We start from the raw sequence: 25,062 nt of genomic DNA on the forward strand, positions 1-25,062 counted from the left end.
TACATACTTATATTATTTACACCTTTATTAAACACGAACTGAAGATACAAAAATAAAAAGTATTTACAAAGACCATCGCAGAAAAGCTAGAAAGTTAACGAATAGGCAATCGAGATGATTAATTTATTCTAGAAGAAAAGCGGAAATATAAGGAGTTTGAAAATTGCTCAAAAGAGAGCGTCTCACGCAAATCCCACAAATTCTCACTACACAAAGTAGGCTCAAATTAAGGTAAGATGAGCTTACCTACAAACAAAAAATCTTCAATGTTGTGTTCGGGAGCATTTATGCGGTGTTTGGGAGCACTTATACGCTTCAAATAGTTTTCTAAATAGGTTGAATCCATTTTGCAATCTACTCCCATATACAATGGCACATGGATGTCAAAACTACTGAATAGTTTGTGTAATGTAGAATAGGCATCACAAAACAATCGCACTCGCGTCTCAGGCGAGTGTTCCGGCCACTTCAGCTTCATTTGATCGAGCGGATATTTTAATCGTAAACCGTTGCCGAAGTAAAATGTTTGGACACATTTCTCATACCGATATGTGCCAGTCAGCATGTGCATACTTTTCACGAATACAGTATTGACATATTCCATTTCACGATAGTCTAATTTCTCCCATCCCGGTTGTTCTTGGGTTAATTTAATTTTTTCTTCTTCAGGAAATAACAGCGCTAATCTTCCGATTTCGGTGTTGTCGCCAAACAAATTGATTTCAACATTCCACCAATAGCGTCCACGACATTGTTTCTTGAATAATTCTATCGCCTCAGGTTCACTAGAGGCACTTCGAAATTCCAACATGTGTTCCGTTATATTAGTCGATAGGAACTCTCTCTCTTGTTGAGAGATGGTAATGAGAGATACCCGTTTCAGAGTTTGATATTGAGTTCCTACTCTCGCATTCCAGGCTAGAGTGTCGTTAATGATAGCGTATTCCTCGTACAGCGATGTTAACGCAATGGCCACTGAATAAAGTTCGTTCGCTCGATCGTTTATTGTTCTTTTTAATAACTTGATAATATTCCTAGCATTTTCAGATAATGGCGGAACAGCAGAATTTCCTGCATAAAAAAGTGGAAATACCTCTAAACTAGAAAGGAATTTTCTACCACATATTGCATCCATCGATATATTTCGGTACAGCAACTGAAACAATCAAAATTACGTATTAGCTGCGGACTTCGCCAGGGCTAAAAATCATATGTCTTTTCGACATCCGCTTTCTTGAAAAAAGTCTGGGGATGTTTGAAGACATTGAAAAGTGAAAAAGTTGAATATGAAAATTTCTCCGCGTCCACTCCCGCCCCCCCTTAAAAATCCCCCAATTGTTAAAAAAATGTCCTGCTGAAAGTCTGTCTTAGAAAATTTGATTTGGAAATTTCAAGGAAAAGAATTTTACCAGTTGGCATTTTCAAGCCCCCCGCCCGCCCCCTACCCAGAACCACTTTGGTACGGCCCTGGGCCCAGTTGGCCATGTGGCACATTTACTCCTTCCCTGCATGTATTCAATAATTATTCTGAATAGGAACTTACACTTATAATATCATTTTCTGGGAATTGTGCTCGCCTACGTTCATCTTCATATTTCGTACGTTCTTTTCGTAATTCATCTTCATATTTCGCGTGAAGTGTTTTCAATTCTTGTTTATGCTCCAAGCGTTCCCGACACAACTTTTTAAATAAGTGATGAGTTAGGTTTGGTTTTCGTATGTATTCCAGCTCTTCGTTAAGCTTGACGGCCTCCTTGAAATTAAGCAGGTAGGTACCTTTTTAGGCCGATGTTAATGATTAACTTAATTGATACCTACTTATGTAGGTATGTATGTAACATACTGAAGTTTGGTATTTACCTGGTCGAAAGGTGACGGAGTAGTAGTGACAGTGTTTTCATCAGAACACTGTATAAGAAAACTGAAAAGTATACAGCTCATTAAAAAATCCATTATAATTTTCAACATTCTTCATTAAATCTCGTATCTGCATGTAACTTTCGCAACACTGTAATGGAGAAGCAGTAGCCAGGATTTCACGTCAGTGTCTTCAGATTACCTATTCCGCAATACATTTTTGTTTTAGGTTTTTATAATTAAGTATTTAAGATGCGCAAGAAAAGTTCACATAGTGTAGATAGGTCTACATATCTTATCATAATGTTGATTTAAAGAACTGATACCATGATATAGACATATTATCCATCCATATTTATTATCTTTCTGATCAAAAATGCAAAAATGATACCTAGTTTTTTCATATTGACGAGCTCTTTAAAATAATTGATCAGAATAAATACATGCTCACATTTTTTGGCTATTTTTGAAAAAATGTATGCGCCTATTTTGACACTAACATTGGAAAATTAATGAGCAGATTTCAGTGAAATTGGGGGCTCCAGAACTATTCAAAACCATCAGCAATCAATTCGGGAAGCCAAAAAAAGGTTGCAAACCAAATTTCAACATTTTATGCCAATTTGATCAAGTTTAAAATTTTTTTATTAGGTAGGAATGGAACAAATCTGAATTTTTAAAAATTTGAAAATTAAATATGAAATTTTGTCTGGTGGTGTATTTTGGAGTCTTCTTTCGATTTCTCTGTGTCCTGTGCAAAAATTTTGGTATCGGTTGGGATATTTTTTTTGTTTGCCACGAACGAGCAAAATATTTTTTCAAAATCGAAAACCTCAACGACATTTTGACCCTGTTTCGTTTCCATTTCATCTTGACGTGAAAACTTTTTCTTGTGAGCAGTCGAAGTGAGGTACTTCTTAAAAAGTCATAAAATGTTATGTTTTGGTGCTCCAAATTTTCCTTTCAGGGGTCTTACAAAAAATTGAGACAAGAAGAATCTACCTAAACCATTTTTTACTGATGAAATTCTTTGGTAAATTTTTACCTACCAATTTGAGGTATTATTTTCCTCTACATTTTACTGTGAATTCAGCTTTGAAAATTCATTGCATGCTTGCTCATTTTGAGGAAATCCTTGGATTATTCCTAATATCTATGCGTGATGACTCCGATTCATTATTTTATGAAATATCAGTAGGGTAAGGTTGCCCAAATAGTACCACTTTTTAGTTTTTCCAACCTGGACTGCACTCTAATTATTTTTTGGAAACCATTCATGAACCAAATTGTACCTTGGTCTTTTGCCTACCTTTGAGCGCAAACGGCAAAAGCAAAAATTCCATCTCAAATGGCAAAGGCGCTATTTGAATCCGCGCAAAGGTCTCAAAAAAGTATGATTTTGGGACCTACGTAGTTGCTCAAATCGTACTCATGAATAAAATTGATAGAAATAAAGCTCTGTGACCTCCCACCACATCAAAATCAGATTTTTATTTTCCCTATGTGGCTGTACAATGTTTCCCCTCGCCCTTTGACCTTCATTCCTTCATCTGATCGACTTTTTACAATGCCTCTAAAATGTCAAAGAAAGGAGGGGTTGGGTATTTCATATTGACAGCAGCACTCGTTCAAACCAATTTCATTTTCACCATATTCCTCCAAAGAGCCCACCATATTCCATATTTTTTCTTCTCAACGTTTGTGACATTACACATCTGTATTGAAATCATGGTATGATTTGAGCAACCATCAACAAGCATGATTTGAGCAACTCGCATTTTTAAACATCAATCTTCTCTCACTCAGGTTGATGTTGATGAAATTTTTTCATAAATATCTCTAAATGTAGGTAATATTACATACCTACTTTTGTGAGGATAATACCTACGTAATTTAGCTTTTCAAAATTGTTCTGTCGCAATTACGTTACATACCTAACAGGTCAGTTTTTTTCACAGAAGATGCAATTTTTCTGAAAAAATGTGATAAAAGAAACACCAATGATTTAATTTGCCCAATAATAGGCATATTGGTATCAGGGACTTTGGAATGCTAGCTAGTAACATATTTTATTAGCAGAAAGTGCTATTTGCGGATAGTTTCTGTGATAGAGGGGGTGGTATGATTTGGACACCAATATGATTTTGGCAACCTTACCCTAAGTAAGTGATAGTTTTGAAAAAAACTTTTGAACTATATTTCCTATGACTTGGGGGCCTTATTGAGATCTTTTGGTCATAATAAACAGTTGAAGAACTATCAGGTGTTGATAAAATGTATGTGGAGCAGATAAAACACTTTGGGCCAAAAACTGTTACATGGATCTAGGAACTGTACAATACCTGTGTAGAAACATCAAAAATACCACGATCATGGAGGCAGGCCCACGTCATTGCTATCCACAGGCCAGGCAAAGACCCAGATGACCCTCAAGGTTACCACCCTATATTGTTACTATGCCATCTGTATAAGATATTTGAGCTGGTGGTCCTAAATCAAGTAGCTGAGCATATTGACAAGAACCTAATCAGTTAGCAGGCAGGTTTCAGACCTAGGAAATCTTGTACTGGTCAGGTCCTGAGTTTAACACAGCACATAGAGGATGGTTTTGAACAGCGCAAGGTCACTGGTGCTGTGTTTGTGGACCTCACTGCAGCGTTTGACACAGTGTGTCATCGGATACTGTGGTACAAGATTTATGAACTGACCAGAGTCCACAAATTTACATAAATCATCATGACACTGCTTAAAGACTGGAGGTTCTATGTGACTTTAGATGGAAAAAATAGCGCTTGGACAAGGCAAAATGACGGATTGCCGCAGGGAAGTGTCCTGTCACCCATCCTTTTCAATATCTACACCAATGACCAACCAATTGGAAGTCCTGCAAGTTGCTTCCTTTATACAGATGACTTGGTGCTCACAGCATAGTGTGACAAATTTCTAGAGGTGGAAGATTCATTGAATCAGGTAATAGAAGAACTTGATGTATACTATAAAGCCAACCACCTCAGCCCAAATCCATCTAAGACAGAAACCTGTTCGTTCAACCTGCAAAACCATGAGGCTAAAGGACAGCTAGTAGCACTCCAAGCGGATGTCCGGCCCCGCTTGGAGTGCTACTGTTGCCACTCAATCAGCGCAGGGCAAAGTGGTTTGTTGATGTTTATTTGACATGGACATACGGCGCAGCGAATACTATTTGTAACATTTTTACACAGCTCTATTACATCACTTTAAATTTGCTGAACTAAAAGGTACCCTATCATCTTCATGATTTTAATTTTTTTTTTTCAAATATTTCAGTGTAATATTTAAGTATGTGACATTGCAAAAAATCACAAAAATGTCCCTATGATGGTGTGAGTGATGTCTTGGTGACCATTTTGCTGGGTACATTTTATATCACCTGTAAGTCACAGAACATCACAATGCAATGTTACATATCTCCTCAGTGATATTGCATGATGTTATAGTGACATTGCAATGCTTACTGGGTGTTTCATTTCATTAGGATTTCCTCACTTCTTCAAAAATCATAAATTTTTGTGAGTTAGTATGATTAACAGGAGAAATAGTCAGCTGCGAAGTATAAGCTGGATGTTTTGTTTACTATTTGATGATAAGGAAAATGCCTAGCAAATGAAATATATTCGGCCGCGAAATGAAAGCTTAAAGTTACAATTGTCCAAAATTGTGCATTTTTAATTTTTTGGGCTAAAACTAAAAAAATTTGAATTCTAAATGTTTGGTGGCTTATCTATGCATCATAAGGAACATTAAAAAAAAAATTGGCGAAATCGGTCCAGTGGGATAAGATTTTTTAAAAAATCGACTTGAAAATTTTTTTCCATGGCCAAAATAATTTTTTTTTTTTTTAAATGTCTCACTGTGTACTCGGCGTGGTACACACTGAGACGCGAACTTTTCTTTCTTTTCTAAATGTAAAATGATTAAATACATTTGAAAAATATTTATTGTACCCTTAGATACATAATTAGTGCATTAAAAATATGATTGTATTGTACATCTATATCGTCAAAATTGAAGGGAAATTGAATGAAACTCTGCAAACGAGTATAGGTACCATATGTGTGAGCTGCTTTCCGGAGACTCGCAATTCACTTTTTATTACCTTATCTAACATTTCGAACACGACTTTTGCCGAAATAGTTCAGATTTTTCGATCTTTTTTTTTTTGAACCATCTAAACCAATAAAAAAGAGACTAAATTGGTGTCTCACTGTGTACCAATTTAGTAAATATTTTCAAGGCGATGTGAAAATCTTTGAACGTGAGATTTTTTGGAAATGTCATCATAGGTATTATGAAAGTACATGCTTCATACTTGCATTTTAGCCCAACACGGGTTGAAAAAAATCTCACAACACAAAAACGAAAAAATTACACAAATTTACTTTTGATAAAAATTTTTGGTGGAGGGAGGGGCAACAGTTCGCACTCATTGAAAACTGTCACATCAACGCCTACTGAAGTGATTTTGAGCGATTTTTTTTTATGCACACACCTAATTTCATCTATCTCCTACATGTTCAACTGCTTCATTCGTAGTGATGTTATGAGCATATGCGCGCATTTGCGCCCAAAAATTTTGAGCAAATGCGTGAAATATGCGCGATGAAAAAAGCATGTGACATATCAAGATACACTCCAGAGGTCACTAATTAATGAATAAACTAATAAAAACGCTATGAAATTAACTCTCGTCCCCCTAAGTCAAAAAATGAAATGATTTGAGCAGTTTTTACTTTGATTCCATAACAACTTCTCGGTAAAGAGTGATGAATTTTGGTTTTATTTGATTCTCAACGGTTAAAATATTTGAAAAACGTGTCCTTCAGAAAGTTCTTCTGTTTTCCTCTTTTTTTCATGATGTTCTGTTTGTTTGACACTTTGTAGCCTACTCAGTACTCACTTGTTCCATTTTCAAATCATGACACAAAACTTTTGAGACTCTTCCTTCTGAAAAATATTGAAGTATTTTTGGGAGAAAATGGCTTGTATTTTCATATTATAACGAAATTTTTTTGCTATTTCCATTTATTCTTTCTTCTTCTTCTTTTTTTTTTTTTTTGTTGAAAATATGAATGTCTAAAAATTTTCTACCAAGTGATAATAAATTTCGGGGGGGGGGGGGGGGAGAAGACATCAAAGCATCTGAAAATTTTGAATTGAAAAAAAAATCGAAATGCTTTTTGAAGTAGTGAAAAAATAATATTGAATCCCTCCTCCTTCCATTCAAATAAAATTCGAGAAGTTGTCTTGCTTTGTCTTTTTTACTATTTTTAATCATAAAACAAAAATTTGGGGCCCCTCCCCTTTCTGAAAAATATTGAGGTAAGTAGTTTTGAAAAAATGGCCCGTATTTTCATATTTTGAATAAAAAATTTTTCAATTTCCCACTTATTCTTCCCTTATTTTGGAAATTTCAATTTCTAAAAATTTTGAATTTTCACTCTAGTACTTACTGATAAATTACGAAGGAAAAATCTAAAATTTTAAAATTTGAATTGAAAAAAAAAAATCGAAATGTTTTCTAAAGTATGTAGTGAAAAAAATCGAATGTACCTAATAATGTTGAATATCTCCCCCTTCCTTTAAAATAAAATATGAGAAATTGTCTTGCTTTTATTGTCCTATTTTACATGTTTTTTCGTTTTTTGGACAACTTTTCATGTTGAAAATCACAAATAGAAGCAGAATAACGTTCATTTGTGGAATTTGCGCGCAAATGCGCGCATATGCGCGCAAATGCCTACCTTGCGCTCAGGCAAATGAATACGTATGCGCGCATTTTAACATCACTATTCATTCGTCATTTTGAGTTCTTAATTTTGCTGAAAATTGATTTTAACAAAAAGTTTCAAATATGTAGGTAGTACTTTTGCCTCACTAGGTGGGGCAAAAGTACTATTCTTGTGAGGCAAAGATACTACGATCAAAAAATCATTAAAAAATGTATCTAGGTAAATTATTAGCATGAAAATCGTGATCTACAAATCGTTTTCAACATTTACAATCATCATAAACATAAAATTCGGCCTTAGAATTAAAATCTGTACATTTTATTTGCGCCCAATGCAGAATGTGAGGCAAAAGTACTATCAAATTTATCACACAGGTAATTAAAATAAGATATACTTAGAGGTAACAATGAGCTTAACACTGTTTTTGTCATGTAATTTTGCTAAAATAGTATTGAACAACAGCATCAAGTGTTAGAATCATTGTTTTATATCATCTTATGTGGTAATTTTGATGGTACTTTTGCCTCACACTCTCATAGGACATTTGCCCCGGATAAATATGATGTAGAAATCTCGTAATTGAAGAAAATATATTGAATTTAGGCTAAAACAAAATGTCAGAAGTTGTTACTTATTGAACAATGATTCAAAATCAGTTCTTGATACTTGAAATTCATCAAGTACCTAGGTATTTATGCCGGTAATTGAAATTTCATTATGCACAAGTTTTTTTGAAAACATCAACATTTTTACTTTTTTTTGAATTTCTCAGCTGCATCTATAGCAAGAAGGCTGATTTTTTTCTGGAAGTGTGGACTGTGTTGCCACACACTAAAACGCAAAAGTTTCCGATGAAAATTGTTTTGCACAGGTTTTATCTGCGATAGTACTTTTGCCTCGTCACGAACTTTTGCTCCACCCTCCTCTACAGACCAAAAATTCAAGGTAGTTCTGCTCAACTCAGAACTTTTTTGTTCGTCATGTATAGGAGCTCCATGACAAGATAGTCCTACTAGTGTAACCACCATTCCGAAATATCAATTTCTCCAGAAGTTATATCCATTGTCTCACTGTGTACCACCCACCCCTACTCCTATGAGCACAGGAGAGGAACGGAAGAAAAATGAATGATAATTAATTTTAAACACATTTCCTGGTCGCAAATTTTTTGTAAAAATGTTGAAAATGCAATTTTGACTTTTTAGGAAATAGTTTTTGGGAATTTTGGGGCCTAGGGGGGGGGCGGGGGCACCAAGTAAACTTTTTGTAAGAAACAAAATGTAGTAAATTTTTTAAGGAACAACTTTCATCTCATGAGTTTTCTTGTAGGAACAATGTTCAAGATGGTAGGGGAGTTTTCAATCGTGGGGGGGAGAGCTCGAGAAAGGGATAGGAGTAGGGATCGAAATACGAACTAAATTTACTTGTATCAATGTAAAGTGTAATAATCAGTCATAAAATTGCGTTTGACGTCTAAATCAACCGTATATTCAATTAAAATGGCAAAAAAATGCTGATTCATGACTTTCAAGCGCTTGTTGGTGAAGTTAGGGGGGGGGGGGGTCGGGGTCAAATCGAAAAACCGAATTACGCCCTTCGATTCGTCATCTCAAATCGCATCTTTTGAGTGCTACCCATTCTCGAAAAGAATGGGTATTGGTATTTTTAAATTTAAAATACAGCGTTTTTTCCAAAATAACTCCACTTTGGGGGGCCAACAGTTCCACCGCAGGGGCACCTGGAGGGCTTAAGATTTTTTGTGGTCATTTCAACTCAAAATCTCCAACATATTTACTTCAATTTCAGCGAAATCGAAGACTATGAATTTTTTCCGCTCCACCCTAGTGTACACCTAGTTTAGACCTTGTGTACCTCGGCTTCAGACGCGGGGTCGCGGAAGTCCCTCCTACCATTCCTCTTGACGCTCTGGACAAAATGAATGTGTCAGGGTCCCATGACCCACCCACCCTGTACAATTCTTAGAATATTTTTCAAATGTTTTAATTTTAGCTCCGAAGTTTCGCAATTTTCAAAAAAGCTCAACTTTTGAACTTCTGAAAATTGGCGTGAAATTTTAAAATTGATCTCAATTAGTTGGATTATCTGTTCCAATTACCAGGTTGGTCTGTGAGTGCCAAAAATTCAAAATCTGCAAAAAAAAAAAACATAAATTTCCTCTTGGCTTCTTTTTTTTGGGTGGGGGGGAGGCATTGAGTTGAAATGGCGAAAAAAAATCAAATTAATACCCTCGCTGAAGGCTTTTGTCCAGAGTCAGACATGTATGATTAAAGACTTTTTTTTTTCAATTCTAATATAGAGAAGTAAAAAGTGTGAAATTTTATTGGTAGGTATTTCTGATATGTATTTTGAAATTCATAGGTAGGTACCATCGAGTTTCGATTTATTTTCGTGGAAACACGATTTGTATCGGAGCACTTCAAGAACGATCAAAGCATGCAATAAACGTGATTGTTATGAGGCTACGAAATAAGCACCAGATAGATAGGTTTGTATCGGAAAACGTTACTCAAGTACCTACCTATCGTACAGATATGATAAGTATGTTTGCAAATATGTACTTAATGGTACTAAATATAGGTAGGTTTTGTGATAAAAGTTGATAATTTCATTTGTGAGTACCATATTAATGTACAGAGGCGAAAACAGGGTATGCTCGCTGACTACCGACGACCGACGTTTTTACAAGCAGAATATATGTACAAGTACCTACATACAATATAGGGCGGGTAGGGAAAAAAACGTAGGTCAACGAATTTTCTGAAATTCACGCGTGGTTCCTTTCGAGTTGAGGTGCCTCAAAGTAGGGTAACTTTACGAGTAGCTAAAAATTCACATTTTTTAGGTTAACAGCTCCAAAATCGATTTTTTATTTTTAGCCTTAGCACTCAATCGGTATAGTTTGAGATACTGAATCTCCCTGTGGAGTTGAATATTTTTTTCGAGGTTCGCTTACGTCTCCTACAAGTCCTAGAAAGTATGCAAATTGCCGATTTTTAGGTGTCATGAAAACGTTTCCGCGATTTTATGCGCGAATGGTGTTTTCAGGGGGACATGCCGAAGTACATATTGTACGTGTACTCGGAGGGTTAAATTTAGAATCATCAGTGTGCCCATAGATCACTGATAATGTACATGATTCGAGTTTTGTACTTGATTTTAGGAAAATTAATCTATTTCAAAATAACATTAGATCATTTCTAACTACAAGGTGACCAGTTGCGGAAAATTCCGCAACAAAATGCTGTTATTTGATGTACAATATGAAAAAATTACAGCAAAACGTTGAACAAAATGAAAAGAAAACAGAAGAAAATAAAAAAATGAATAATATATTTTAAAATTGAATAACATTTCCATACAAAAATAAACGGTAGAGTAATTAAAATCGATGAAATGAAATGTAATTTTCATTATAATAAGAATTGAAGTAAAAATAATAAGAATATTTAAACATAGACAAAGACCAGAGAGTCAGTGAATCACAAAAAATATCACAAATAAGTGAAGTTTAAAAAAAAAATCAGTGAATCACAAAAATATCACAAATAAGTGAAGTTTTAAAAAAAAATCAATGAATCACAAAAATATCAGAAATAAGTGACGTTTAAAATACAAATAAAATAAAAACGAGCTTTTTAAAAATATGTCAACGAATCAATTTCACAAAAAATATCACAATAAGTGAAGTTTAAAATACAAATAAAATAAAAAAACGAGCTTCTTGAAAAAAAAAATCAATGAATCACAAAAATATCACAAATAAGTGAAGTTTAAAATAAAAATAAAATATAAAGGAATTTTTTAAAAAATATGTCAACTGTCAAGGAATCAATTTCACAAAAAATATCACAAATAAGTAAAGTTTAAAATACAAATAAAATAAAAACGAGCTTCTTGAAAATATGTCAACGAATCAATTTCACAGGACGAATATGAAATATCAGGAAATAAATGAAAATAAAGAAATAGAAAAACAAAAGAAACGAAGGAAAGCAATAAGCATTATTGCTGTAATTTTTTTTTTAGTTCACTTATCTCAGAGGATAGACGAGCCTTTTTTATTTTGATGTCGAATTCGTCCCTACAAACCGTCATGTACTCAGTCTCAGCATGCCTCAACATTTCTGAGACTGAAATTTCAGTATGAACGAAATTTGAAGGAGAAAAAACGTCATCAACATGCGAGGAATTGAACTGAGGCTGAGACTGAGACATAGGCTGAGACATAGACGAAGAGGAAGACTGCATTATAACTTCACTCAAATTAATCAAAGTACTTTCAGATTGTGTGAAATTTGAAACATACCATTCACGAAGGTCAGTAACAGGTTGTAAATCAGCAGTTGAGTCAATAATGCTGTTTTGATTAATGTTCAACTCGAAGCTTCCTTCGTAGGAGTGTCTGCTCACATTTTTGATGAGCAGAACATCTCCTACATCAATACTTGCAAAAAACTCAGCGTACCATATCTTACAATCGATCCGTGCAATAGAATTGCAAATGGTAATTAGTTGATAGTCTATTTCTTTCTTCGTTTGAGAAATATCCGACACATAAATACATACCCCTAACACATCAATGACACTGTTGATCGATTTCGGAATATCTTCAATGTTCACTAATTTATAATCAGGGATGTTTATTTCGACGGACGCTTTAGTAATGGTTGCCGTTCCATTAAGTAAGATCTCCAATTCAGCGGAATATTTACTTTCACTGATCTTACCTCCTTTTACAGTTACAGTTTCATCTTGCGATACCAGCGGACGAAATTTTTTATATATGTAGTCAAAGGCCACCACACGAATATAATTTTTATCAGCATCGTATAGTTTGAAAGCAAACATTTTCTTTTTAGCATCAGTACCATATGTGGTATCTTTGAAATCGGAAACTTTGCCGGTCACACTCCACGCAACTGAATTCTTTTTTAATTCTGAAATTTGTACAACAACCGCCATATTTAGTTGAATAAAAAATAACGTATTTATACTTTATAGTTTGAAAATAAAAATGTACACCATTTATGAGGAAAAATGTAAATTTGATATGATTTGCTAAATTTGTTGAACAAAAGGCTGCTGAAAAAAAAGGAAATGGGAAATGATATTTTTTGTTTTTGTTTGTTGGGATTATGCATAAGATTTCAGATCAGCATATTTCATCTGTGAAATTCATTATCCCACAAAATGTTTTTTTTTTTTTTTTTTTTTTTAGCAGCAAAAATTTTAAGTTTGTGTTCATACTGTTCATAACACATAAATGCAGCATGATCAAATGTTTTCAATTTTTTAATATCATGTTATTTCATTTTTAGAAGAATTATTCTATTTACATCATACAAAAGATAAAAAAAAATAAAACTTTTGTATTTTAATTTTTGTTGAAAAATTGTGTAATATTAAATTTTTTAGCAACATTGCAAAAGTGTATTTTTTTTTTTTGGAGAAATTGAATTTTATTTTTGTTGAGTTATGTTTTATTGTTTGTTTGGTTCAGAGGCGTGGAAACGAAACGAAACGATTATTTTCAGGAATGTTGAAACCAAACTAAACCAAACAAAATGAATAAAAAAATTGAACGGAAGGAACTAAAACGTTAATATGATGAAACGAATCATTTAAAATTAAAACTTGTAGAAATGCAAAAGAGAAAACCTGTAGATAGTGTATATGGATGAAATTTTAGTAAACTTGAGAAAATGTGGTAAAAATTTACAAAGAAAGTGTCATGAAAATTGCAAATCAGAAAATTGAAAAAATTTTAAACTTTAAATTGTAAATGATTCGTTTTGTTATAACATTAACTTCCGTTCAATTTTTTTATTCATTTCATTTGGTTTGGTTTCATTTGAACATCCCTGAAAATAATCGTTTCATTTTGTTTGCACAGCCGTGAATGAAAGAATAAACGAAACATAACTGAACAATAATGAAATTCAGTTTTTAAAAAAAAAATTTTTGCAATGTTGCTGAAAAATTTATCATAAACATAACTTTTCAGAAAAAATTGAAATACAAAAGTTTCAAATTTTCAATTTTATGGTTTTTTTTTGTAATTTTGTATGATGTAAATGAAATTTTTATAAAAATGAAATGACATGATATTAAAAAATTGAAAACATCGTGATTATGTTGTATTTATGTGTTATGAACAGGGCTGTTTGCAATGATGCAAAAACGTTCTGTTTAATTTTGTTCTTTGAACTGAGCTGTTTCGTTATACCACTTTGTTCCATTGTGAAAAAGTTGTTTTGTTTTGTTTCATTTCATTGCATTTCATTGCAGTGAAAAAAACAAAAAAATTATGAGAAAAGTGGTTTTAATTGATTTCAATTTCAGGATTATACCTTCTGTGTGTCTTCTCCATTCTGAATGAAATCAAATTGGATTTCAGAGTTTTCATTTTTTATTAAAAAATACCGAAAAAAAACTGCAGATGGGTGAAATTTGTCAAAATTTTGCCAAAATTTACTAAAAACCTTACCACAAAAAGCCAAAATTGAAGAAACAAAAAAAATTCAAAAATGATTTGTTTTGTTTTGTTCAATTTTTTTTTTTTATTAATTTCGTTTCAGTTTCAAGTTTCAACATCTCTGAAAGTAATCATTTCATTTCTTTCGTTTCAACAGCCGTGGTTATGAACAGAAAGTTGCTGTTTTCAAATTTTTGCTAAAAAAAATCATTTTAAGGTGTAATGAATTTCTCGAATGAAATATGCTGAACTGAAATCATATGCAAGAGATGTTTGAACATGTTACTTTGGTATATCAGAATCAAAATAAAAAAATGGTTCAATAAGGAAAGAATTGAAAAAAGAAAAGAAAAGAAACGAATATTGATCATTTGATTAATTCAATACTTCTTTAAAAACGACGTTAGAAGTATATATCTTCGGTTGATCATCAACAGAAAATATTCCTTGTACTCTAGTTTTACATATTTTAACTTTTATATCACACTTACGACGAACTCGAGAAAATGCAACGTACAGTTGTCCATGTGAAAACACCACGTCAGGCAAATATAACCCTACTTTGTCAAAGGTTTGGCCTTGACATTTATTAATAGTAATGGCGAAGGCAACTTTCACAGGAAACTGACGTCTTTTTATTATGAAAGGCAAACTCGAATCTGAACTGGTCAAATCCATTCGAGGTATCAATAAAGTTTCTCCTCTCAGCTGCCCTGTTAACACTTCGCAATATAAACTATTATTGTGCATTCGTTTGATCATCAATCGAGTACCGTTTACTAAACCGCGACTTGCATTTAGGTTACGTATTAACATGACAATCGTACCTTCCTTCAATAGTAAATTATGAGGAGGTAAACCTGATGGAGTTAAACTATTGATAAATTCTAAAGAATATTCTTCAATTTTTTCATCACCTTCCAGAATAATACTATCTGCGCTACAATATGATTTAAGTTGTCCTGCTAACTTATCTAATACTTTTCCATTAATTACAGCACAACTATCATTCTTGGGACACAATATCACAGAATTAATAAATTTTTTAATATTATCAGTTGACAACGCTTCATTACCATAAACAAAACTCACAATATCGTCATTTTCACCAAGCACACATTCTGATGGAATTTGAACAGCATATTGAGAAATATCAGAATTTATTTCCAATTCACCATCACCCAACTTTTTTAACCAATTGGCAAATTCAATTTCATCTGTACCTGTCCGCATGTTTTGGGACAATTTACGAGTTTGACAATATTTCCAAACTTTGGAATTTTTTACACAACGCAAAACGATATCCACTCGACTACCTCGAACAACAATAGGTAAAATTTGACGAAAATCACCACCACAAAGAATTAATTTATTGCCGAACGGTTCTTTGCTATTCATTAAATCTTGTAGCAATCTATCAACGGCATCTAAAGCATACGCAGGTGCCATTGAAATCTCATCCCATATAATAAGCACAGTATCTATAATTTTCTTTGCCAAAGCAGTATGCGACCGAACATTACATACACTATCATTTAACAAAGGAACAGGAAATTTAAAAATCGAATGAGAAGTAGTACCATTTGGAAGCAATGTCGCAGCAATTCCTGTCCATGCTACTGGTAGCACCAATTTTTTTTTTAGCAGCAAAATATAAACACAAATAAGTGTATAAAAAGGTTTTTCCTGTTCCTCCTGGTCCATCAACAAAAATCAATCCACCTCGATTACATTCTATACGGGAAATAATTTCATCAATAATTTTTTTTTGGTCGTTATTCATAGAATTATAATAATCATGAAGGATCGAATCATCAACAATATCGACAGCAGTTTCAACCATCATTTCTGGGGTAGGCAATTGAAAATCAATACAGGTTTTACCGTGAGTTAGAAAAATATTTTCAATATCGAATAGAGCCATATTAATGGCTACATTTTCGTCAAAATTACGAAGATAATCTTCACAAAACGAATTTTTAAATGTGTCCCATAAATTGATCGGATTTAAAATTTCTGAAAACAGACAAATAAAAGCAAATAATGCCCGCAATTGGCGTGGCATTTGAAACAGCATTGCTTCCTGAATACAATTATACCACTCCTGGTCAGTAGCTAATAAATTACGTTTAATTACAGCTTCTTCAAACGAATTACATTGCTGTCCATCGACAGTTAATAAATCAATATAAGACTGCACACCATTTAAATGCAATAACAACACTCGAAGAAAATACCTTTCTCTATCACGAATACTAACCATATACATCCTACCAAAAGTTTTAGATTTTTTTTTACGTTTTATCCATTTACTATTGTGGAACCAATAATGTTCCGGAATGTTAACATATTTATATTTTCGCGCGCTCTCATCACTCTTATTCAATAGAAACCATGCTTCCAATTTTGTTGTTTTTTTACTCGCATTCTGTAAAGCTTCTTGCTCACTACCCTGTTGAAAATAAACAAATTGTTCATCAGGCAAATGAATCGGCAACCGATCGATAGAATGCGATCTTTCTTGCAAGGGAAATTCATACAATCTCCATATCGCTTCGGGAGGACTTACATACCGTGTATCTAAATACGCTTTCACTTCGTCACTTTCTTTAGAAGTCACTGAGAATGCAGCACAATCATACCCCTTATACACATATTTAAATAAATATTTCACACTCTTGATAGAAGCACAAACTTCAACATTTATATGCGCGTCATAACGTACACTTAAATAAGGATTGTAAGGAACAACCCAACGATTGTCCATTAAACGATTATTTACTAATACGGGCTCATTTTCACGTCTGCGATACAATGGAAATCCATTACATTCAGTTGTTTCCTCACAAAAGTCTTTAGGAAAATTTCGAATGCACGCACCATCAACCATACAGGGAGCTTTCTGGTTAAGTTCACCACATGGTGAATGTAACATATACTTTGTTACTACATCGTACAAAGTAGGCGTTTCTTGCTTGTTTGGTATTTCAGCTGATACAAAATTATCAATTTCTTGAGGATTTCGAATTTTAAAATCCTCATGCAAAATTACTAAAATATGCGAATGCGGTAAACCACGCTTTTGAAATTCGATAACATAAAAATATGCGAGCACTTTACCAAAAATTTCTTTTTTTGTAATATCATCTAATAATTCTTTAAGCTTCAAATGAAATACCCTAGCAACGATGTCAGGACGATTAGCAACGACTTCCCAAGAATTTATATTTTCAGTAATTTCAATCCAATGAGGATTCGCTGTAAACGTCACAAAGAAATCCGGCTTTCCAAATTTTGCAACAATACTCATTGCATCTTGGTAACATTGACTCATATACCGAGGACTCCCTAAAAAGGTAGATGGCAATATTACAGGTATCCCTAATACGTTAGTTGTAGTTATAGCAAAATCCATTAAAACGTTGTATTTTTCGCTGCGTAACTCTTTTTGGTGCGATCTAATGAACGCCAAACGACTGCCTTCCACCTTAACATATGCGTCGACAACATATTGCTGAAACAATTTTCCACTGCTATGGAGTAAACTGAACTTATCTCTGATAGCAAACCTATAGCAGTAGAATTGTAATTGTGTAGTGACAACGCGTTTGTCACTAGCAAATATCATATTATGACTCATCCCTGGCTTCCAACCTGGATCCCCATAAGGAAATAAAAGCGGATATGATAAAGGGTCCACATGAGGATTGAGGTGAGGAATTCGATGAATTGCAAAGCTCTGTTTTTTTGAATAAATGAAAAAATCAAACTGAGGTGACGGACATCCGTCGGCGTCTGTAACAAACGCAGCAGCAATTTCGTCACTCGTTGCAGAAGCATAACGTCTTACATCATTAAATGTATTCTCGGTTGTAAATAATAACTTATAATCACTAACATCAAACTGCTGTTCAACTTCTCGCATAGTATGAAACAGCTCACAATACGGGTTTATAGATCTCAAATTAGTTTCTAAAAGTAATAAAAGCTCCCGATTTAAATTCTCATTATTCGAACGATATTCGTGAGCTGTATTCATATCCAGCATAAATAAAGCTGCAAATGACGGAGCTACTCCTTCATCGTTCGATGAATGCAACGGTCCTACGTAATGATAAAGCTGACCCTGAACTTTGAAAATAAAAGGTCCTTTTCCACTGAAAATTTGTCTATTGACGGCAATAGACGCGAACGCAAATGCATTATTATACTGGCGGATGAAATCCAAATAATGCTTTTGTAAAGCATTGTCTGTAGTTATTAAAGTTTTCAAAAAATCCGGAACTCGAATATCTGGACAAACATTCGCGTCTATCTTGCCATTGTGACAGCAGTTCTTAAAATTTTCACCTTTAAAATGCTTCGCGCCGCAATAGGGACAAAGAATATTAAGCTTACCGATGTTCAATTTTATTACATTATCTTCACCTGAAAATCTCCCTGCTATCGGGCCTGTATCAACTTCGGTAGTATCTATGATGATAGCAAATAAACATAATTAAATATTTCCAATCATTTTATTCATGTTTTCATGTTTAAGATCAAAGAATGAATTCACAACCTGTTATCATTCCATCTACAGTATCCTCCCATTCATCACTCAACTGTATCTCAATTTCTTCAACTTCCGTATCAGTATCAGAATCTATGGTTCGAAGAGTATGTTAAAAACAAAACAAAGCGCAAATACAACAATTATGTATTTACAATATAATCAATTTAATTTTACAATTGAAATTATGTATAAAAATGTATAAACCTGAAGAAGCTAATTGAGAAAAATCATCATTCTGACGACGCACTCGCTGACCTGGAATAGTTAGCAACCTCCGGCGAGGCATTGTTTGACTAAAACTAAATACAACGATAATGATGAAAAGAAACTTCATCATATTCTCATTTTTAATTTTATAGTTTCATAGTAGAACAAATTCTTTAATTATATTTACAATTTTTTCACATATCTGTCATTATCAATTTTCATCTTGTCTTGTGTTTACAAAAAAAAAAAAAAAAATGCAAACCAATGACTGGTCACCAAGGTTTTAAAATAATTAAGGTTGTGCGGATCTATTTTCGTGATCGAAAACCAAAACATTCTCATATTTCCAAAATCCAAACATTTTTTAATCACATTTTTTTTGGAAAATGTAAATTTTCAAAAACATTCGAAGGCATTCGCTCAGGTAAGGAGGTTTCTAAACGTCAAAATTAATTCGCAAAAACCAAAAACGGCCGTACAAACGGCGCAAAAGGTACCAAACGGCTCCAACTTTTGTGTATTAATAGTTAGATAAGTATTGTTTTTTTTTTAATTTTCAAAAATTCAATTCAGAATAACATATCTTGAAAACACAAAACCTTTTTTGATAAGTCATACCTGCTTCTGAATGAAACTGAGCAAAAAATTCAACATATTTATTTAAAATCTGAGTAACAGTCAAGTACGAAAATTTTTCGAATGAAATTGACCCAAAAAAACATTTTCTATTTTGTAATTCAACATTCGAGTACGTACCTTACATTTTTTTTTTTTTTTTAAATTGAAACGATGATTTCAAAAGTTTTATTTCTATTAACACAAGTGCCTAAAAACTGAAAAGTTTACAAAAACCTTTTCCTTACTCGAATTTTGGCATTAATTTTATACTTATCTATTTTGTTTTCGTTAATTCCACTTCGATACGTCTTCTCCATGACTAACGCACTGTCTCACATACTTCTAGAATTTCTGCATGTATGCACTTGTATGTACTTACTGTTTACTTAGACTTTAAATAAATAATGTGTCGTTTCATTTTTATAATTTTCAAGAGCAAGCCCTCGCTTCATTTGACTCCAAATTTGCTTTTCTTTTCTAAAATTTCAATTTTGAAAATGCTAATCTGAAAAATATCTAGGTATTGACGCAAGAAAAATACTAACATTTGAAAACTTTTTGTGATACGTAGATACTTCAGTAATGGATATTTTTTGACGAGTCAGTTAGGAATTTATCACCTTTTGCCCCCTATAGTGAGAGATTTCTGCCAAGTTCATCTCTGCCCCCCGCTTTAAAAAAAATCGTTACTGTTGAAAAAGTATGTTATATTCGGGTACATTTTTAAAGTCATCTCTCACTGAGCTTTTTTCTTTTTCTGTTTTGTTTGGGTGAGCCGTCAAACTGAAAATCGCGCGGGCCGCTCCAAAAGTTCGTCCAACCCTGACCCCGCCCTCATAGAAAATCACTACTAGCGTCATTACTAAAAAAAAAAAAAAAAAAAAAAACACTAGTAACTTTTTCGACAAGTAGCGTCACTACTACTGACAGACGTTACTAATGACTAGTGACGTTTGTCAATAGTAGTGACACGCGCAAATTTGCGCATTTTGCACTGAAAATCATGACAAAAACATGTTAATGGCAGCCATTTACTCGTAGACCCTCTTAGAACAACAAATTCTCCCCAAAAAATTTTGAAAATCAAAAAAAATTTCACGCCTGGGGTGGGGTTCGAACCAGCAATTACTCACTCTCTAGTCACCTACCTAACCAACTAGGCCACTGAGGAAGTTGGAAGATGTGGTGTTTGAAACATTTAGGTATATGCACTTTTTAGCACTCTGGATTTTAAAAAAATTTCAAGTTTGATGATTTTTTACAAAATTAAAACTGAGTGTTTGGTGTGTTAATATTTTCTAGATAAAAATTAAATGGATAGCATACACTCGTATTCGATATTTATTTGCGAAAATGGACCCTTCCTCGTCCCCTTACCCTCGTTCCCCCCTCCGAGGGGGCTGGTACCTCAGTTTTTTCATTTTTCAACTGGAATTTAGGCTTTATTCGCAAAAATGGACTTTTTTCCGTTCCTCTCCCCCACCCGAGGGGGCTGGTACCTCGAATTTTTTTTCATTTTTTGACTGGAATTTAGGCTTTACTCGCAAAAATGGACTTTTTTCCGTTTCTCTCCCCTCCCCTCCCTCTCTGAATTTTAAAAATATAAATGGGGCCGAGCAACTGAGCAAGCCATGACAAAAGCTCTTGACAATTGACAATTCTTCATTTTCTTCAGGATATGATTTCTATATGCAAAAAATTTTCAAGTAAAAAAGTCGCATTTGTGATGTGAGAAGTCAATTTTGCTACTATCTAATTTTTGTCGGAGAAAGAAAAAGGAAAATGATCTGGCCCAAGCGGAAACTTTTCAATAATTCATAATTCCAAAAAAAAACATGATTTTTGGGAATTCTTTAATTTTCATTTTTCACCAATTGTAGGTACGTGCCTAGCTGTTGGTAGCGTCAGTTTAATCGTTACTAGTGTCGGCTTGGTCATTAGTAGCGTTAAATCATTCACTAGTAATGTTGAGACAGTCGTTAGTAGCGCCCAGCTGATCGCTAGTAGCACCCAGTCAGTCGCTAGTAGCGTCAAGTTGGTCGCTAGTAGCGTCAGTACAAGCGTTAGTAACGTTTTCGGTATCACTAGTAACTTTTTCAGAAACGTTAGTAATTTTTTGAAGTCGCTAGTAGTGATTTTCTATGAGGGCGTATCTAATAAGCAGAGAGGTGGCCGAGTGAGTTGAGCGGCGAACATAGAACCACGAATAACGCAACAGTCGAGGGATCGATCACCGCCTGCGGAAAATTTTCATTTTTTTTTCAAATTAAAAAAAAAATTATCCACCTAAGAATGTCTTAAAATTCACAATTTGTCGATAGATAGTATTGCCTAGCTAAAATTTTGCGAAATTTATGAAAACGATCCAGTATCGTTTAATTTGTTAGGTACCTTATGAGATTTTGGAAACTTCAAATGAGCGATGATTTAATTTCGTTCGCTCAAAGTCACACAAATTTCTGAAATGTGCAAAATGCAGTAATACGATTATCTCATGTGAACTTTTTATTTTTTCGAAAACAGAATTACCAGTGTGTCTAGTTTCTAGTTTGTAGGAGTGTATGGCACAAGAATCAGACAAGTTTTCGTCGTATATCGAATGAACGCATTTACCTAATTTATTTAACTATTCGACGCAATAATTCACAAAGATGGTTCCTCCACCAGTTTATTAAATATAATTTATAAATTTCATGTAGAATTTACAAAATTAAAAAATTACGTTAAATTGTTTTCGACATACCTATGTTGTGTGCCATCTAACTGAACCTAAGAAATATGAATAAAGAATGCAACCAGGTGGTTCCTCCGCCAGCTTATTGAGTAGGCATTAATTGATAAATTCCATATACATATGTAGAGTTCACAATTTTAAATTAAAAATTACGTTAAATTTAGAGAGTAGGTACATAATGTTGTGTGTCATCTAACTGAACCTAAGGAGTAGGAAGAAAGAATGCAGCCATACACGCCGCTTCGCAAGCTCCGAATGCTGTATTACAGGTGGCTAATGCTGGTACTGCTGCAATTTGCGCTCCGGGTACAGTTCCAAAAGTAAATCCAGCAGCCGCAAAACATGCTACAACGACGCCAGCGCATCCCGCATAACATATTCCAGAAGCAGCTGGACCGGCCTCTGTTCCCGTTGTCACCAATAACGAAAACGCAATAATAACAATCATAAATTTTTTAAACGCCATGATTAGAACTGTGTAGTAAAACAGTACTTTCAATGTTAAATACTAAATCACGAACGAATCGGTCCAACGAGGTGATTGCTTTGAAGGTATCGACGAAGGTATCAAACAGTGAAGAGAATAGAATTCCTTTAAAGTGTTAAATTCAAGAGTATGAAATCCCCGAAAGTATGAAAACGCATTAAAAAACGCAAAACGATCGATTTTTTACCTTTTAATCATATGTATAAATTCGCGACATAATTCAGATAATTACATCTTGCATCCGCTTGCATCGTAATAATTCTAAACACACTACTACTACTAACTAGAGCAGCTACAAAACTACTAACAATAAAAAATACACGGAAACGTGCTGGAAAGAGCCGCGGCATTGGCCAGTAACCAACGCATCAAATGGCGGAGCGACTGCAGTGTTGTCATAACGTTATTCATAACGTAACGAAAAACGGAAAAACCGGAATTTTTTCCGTTACAATAACGAAACGATAAACGATAACGGAATTTCCTACAAAAGAAACAATAACGAAATTATAACGTTACAAAAAATCGGTATGCTATAACGAAACGGAAAACGGAAAAAATTCCGTTATTTTTTCGTTTTTTTTTTTTTACTTTTTTTCTTCAATTTTTTGGGAAAAATGATTAAAAAATCATTAATCAATAAAAAATTGAAAAAGTTGGTTTTAAACTTATTGTTTATACATTCAAAAAATGTTTAAAGTTTGAGTTTGAATCAGAAAAAATAAACTCCTCCCTTCATATAGAAACCTTTTTTTTTTAATTCTCAAAATATTATTAAATTTTTGAAAGCTTTTGGCCTCGCTTCACTCGGGCTTGTTTGCTTTTCTTTTTCGAGTCCGAATTTTTTAAAAAAAATCATCATTCAAATTTTAAAATTTTGAAGCAAAATAATAAACTTTTCATAAGTAACTGCTCACACAAAAAAACGTCTTTTTTATGCCTCTCAAAATACTGATTTTTGAGAGCTTTTGCACTATGGTTCGCTCAGGGCTGTTTGCTTTTCTCTTTTCATTTTGGATTTTTCAAAAAAAAAATCAATCAAATTCTATTGCTTTTATGCCTCTTGGAATACTAATTTTTGAGAGCTTTTGCCCTTGTTTTACTCGGTCCTATTTGCCTTTCTTTTTCCATTTTCAATTTTTCAACAAAAAAAGACTATTCAAATTTCAAAATTTTAAAGCTAGGTAAAGTAATATGAAATATTTACAATCAAAATTGAAGAATTCGACTTAAATTTGATTTTAATAAATTTGATTTTAAGCAAACATGATGTGATATTCATTCATCAATGATACCATGATATAGACATATGTATTATCCATCCATATTTATCATCTTTCTGATCAAAAATGCAAAAATGATACCTAGTTTTTTCATATTGACGAACTCTTTAAAATAATTGATCAGAATAAATACATGCGCACATTTTTTGGCTATTGTTGAAAAAATGTGTGCGCCTATTTTGACACTAACATTGGAAAATTAATGAACAGATTTCAGTGAAATTGTGGGGGGGAGGCTCCAGAACTATTCAAAACCATCAGCAATCAATTCGAGAAGCCAAAAAAAGGTTGCAAACCTAATTTCAACATTATATGTCAATTTGATCAGGTTTAAAAAAATTTTTTATTAGAAATGGGACAAATCTGAATTTTTAAAAATTTGAAAAATGAATTTCAGGATGTGAAATTTTGACTGGTGGTGTATTTTGGAGTCTTCTTTCGATTTCTCTGTGTCCTGTGCAAAAATTTTGGTATCGGTTGGGATATTTTTTTTTTGTTTGCCTCGAACGAGCAAAATATTTTTTCAAAATCGAAAACCTCTACGACATTTTGACCATGTTTCGTTTCCATTTCATGACGTGAAAACATTTTCTTGTGAGCAGTCGAAGTTACTTTTTAAAAAGCCATAAAATGTTATGTTTTGAAGCTCCAAATTTTCCTTTCGGTGGTCTTACAAAAAATTGAGACAAAAAGAATCTTTAAAAAAGGGTTCAAAATTACGAATATACAGGTAGCTTAATTACACTTTTTCATCAAGATAATTGAATATACTATACCTCAAAACGTTACGTTTGGCGCAAATCGTAGGTTTCTAGTTTTCCAGGGGTTCCCAAAATTTCGAAATTGCGAAAAATGGAAAACTGGATTTTTGAGTACCAGCGGAAAATTTTATTGAGCTCAAAATTTGGTAGGATGGAGGTCTTTCAAATACTAATAAACTGTAGAAAGCTTTTTGGGGGGCTCGAAGGGGTAGGTTCAAAATGGTATAGTTCCAAAATTTTCCAAAAATCAAAACCCCCCATGCAATTTCTGACCCCGCGAGGGTCGAAAATAGGAA

At 33.5% G+C, this 25,062-nt stretch overlaps 3 protein-coding genes across 3 annotated transcripts; all 3 read right to left on the minus strand.

Moving 5' to 3' along the window:
- Window positions 1-4: 4 nt before the first annotated feature.
- Window positions 5-2,105, minus strand: LOC135840561 (uncharacterized). Its single transcript, XM_065357169.1, has 3 exons — window positions 1,861-2,105; window positions 1,544-1,753; window positions 5-1,156 (listed from the first exon to the last, which is right to left on the minus strand). The coding sequence occupies exons 1-3, from the start codon at window positions 1,966-1,968 to the stop codon at window positions 227-229; spliced, it is 1,248 nt and encodes a 415-aa protein (XP_065213241.1). The 5' UTR covers window positions 1,969-2,105; the 3' UTR covers window positions 5-226.
- Window positions 2,106-12,962: 10,857 nt separating this feature from the next.
- On the minus strand, window positions 12,963-15,570 carry LOC135842059 (ATP-dependent DNA helicase PIF1-like). The gene has a single exon (XM_065359392.1). The coding sequence runs from the start codon at window positions 15,568-15,570 to the stop codon at window positions 14,497-14,499; it is 1,074 nt and encodes a 357-aa protein (XP_065215464.1). The 3' UTR covers window positions 12,963-14,496.
- Window positions 15,571-15,676: 106 nt separating this feature from the next.
- On the minus strand, window positions 15,677-22,442 carry LOC135842058 (uncharacterized). The gene is made up of 2 exons (XM_065359391.1): window positions 18,683-22,442; window positions 15,677-18,594 (listed from the first exon to the last, which is right to left on the minus strand). Exons 1-2 carry the CDS (start codon window positions 18,690-18,692, stop codon window positions 15,677-15,679), a joined length of 2,928 nt encoding a protein of 975 aa, XP_065215463.1. The 5' UTR covers window positions 18,693-22,442.
- Window positions 22,443-25,062: the final 2,620 nt, after the last annotated feature.

Source organism: Planococcus citri, chromosome 3 (genome assembly GCF_950023065.1).
Source record: "Planococcus citri chromosome 3, ihPlaCitr1.1, whole genome shotgun sequence".
Lineage (NCBI taxonomy): Eukaryota > Metazoa > Arthropoda > Insecta > Hemiptera > Pseudococcidae > Planococcus > Planococcus citri.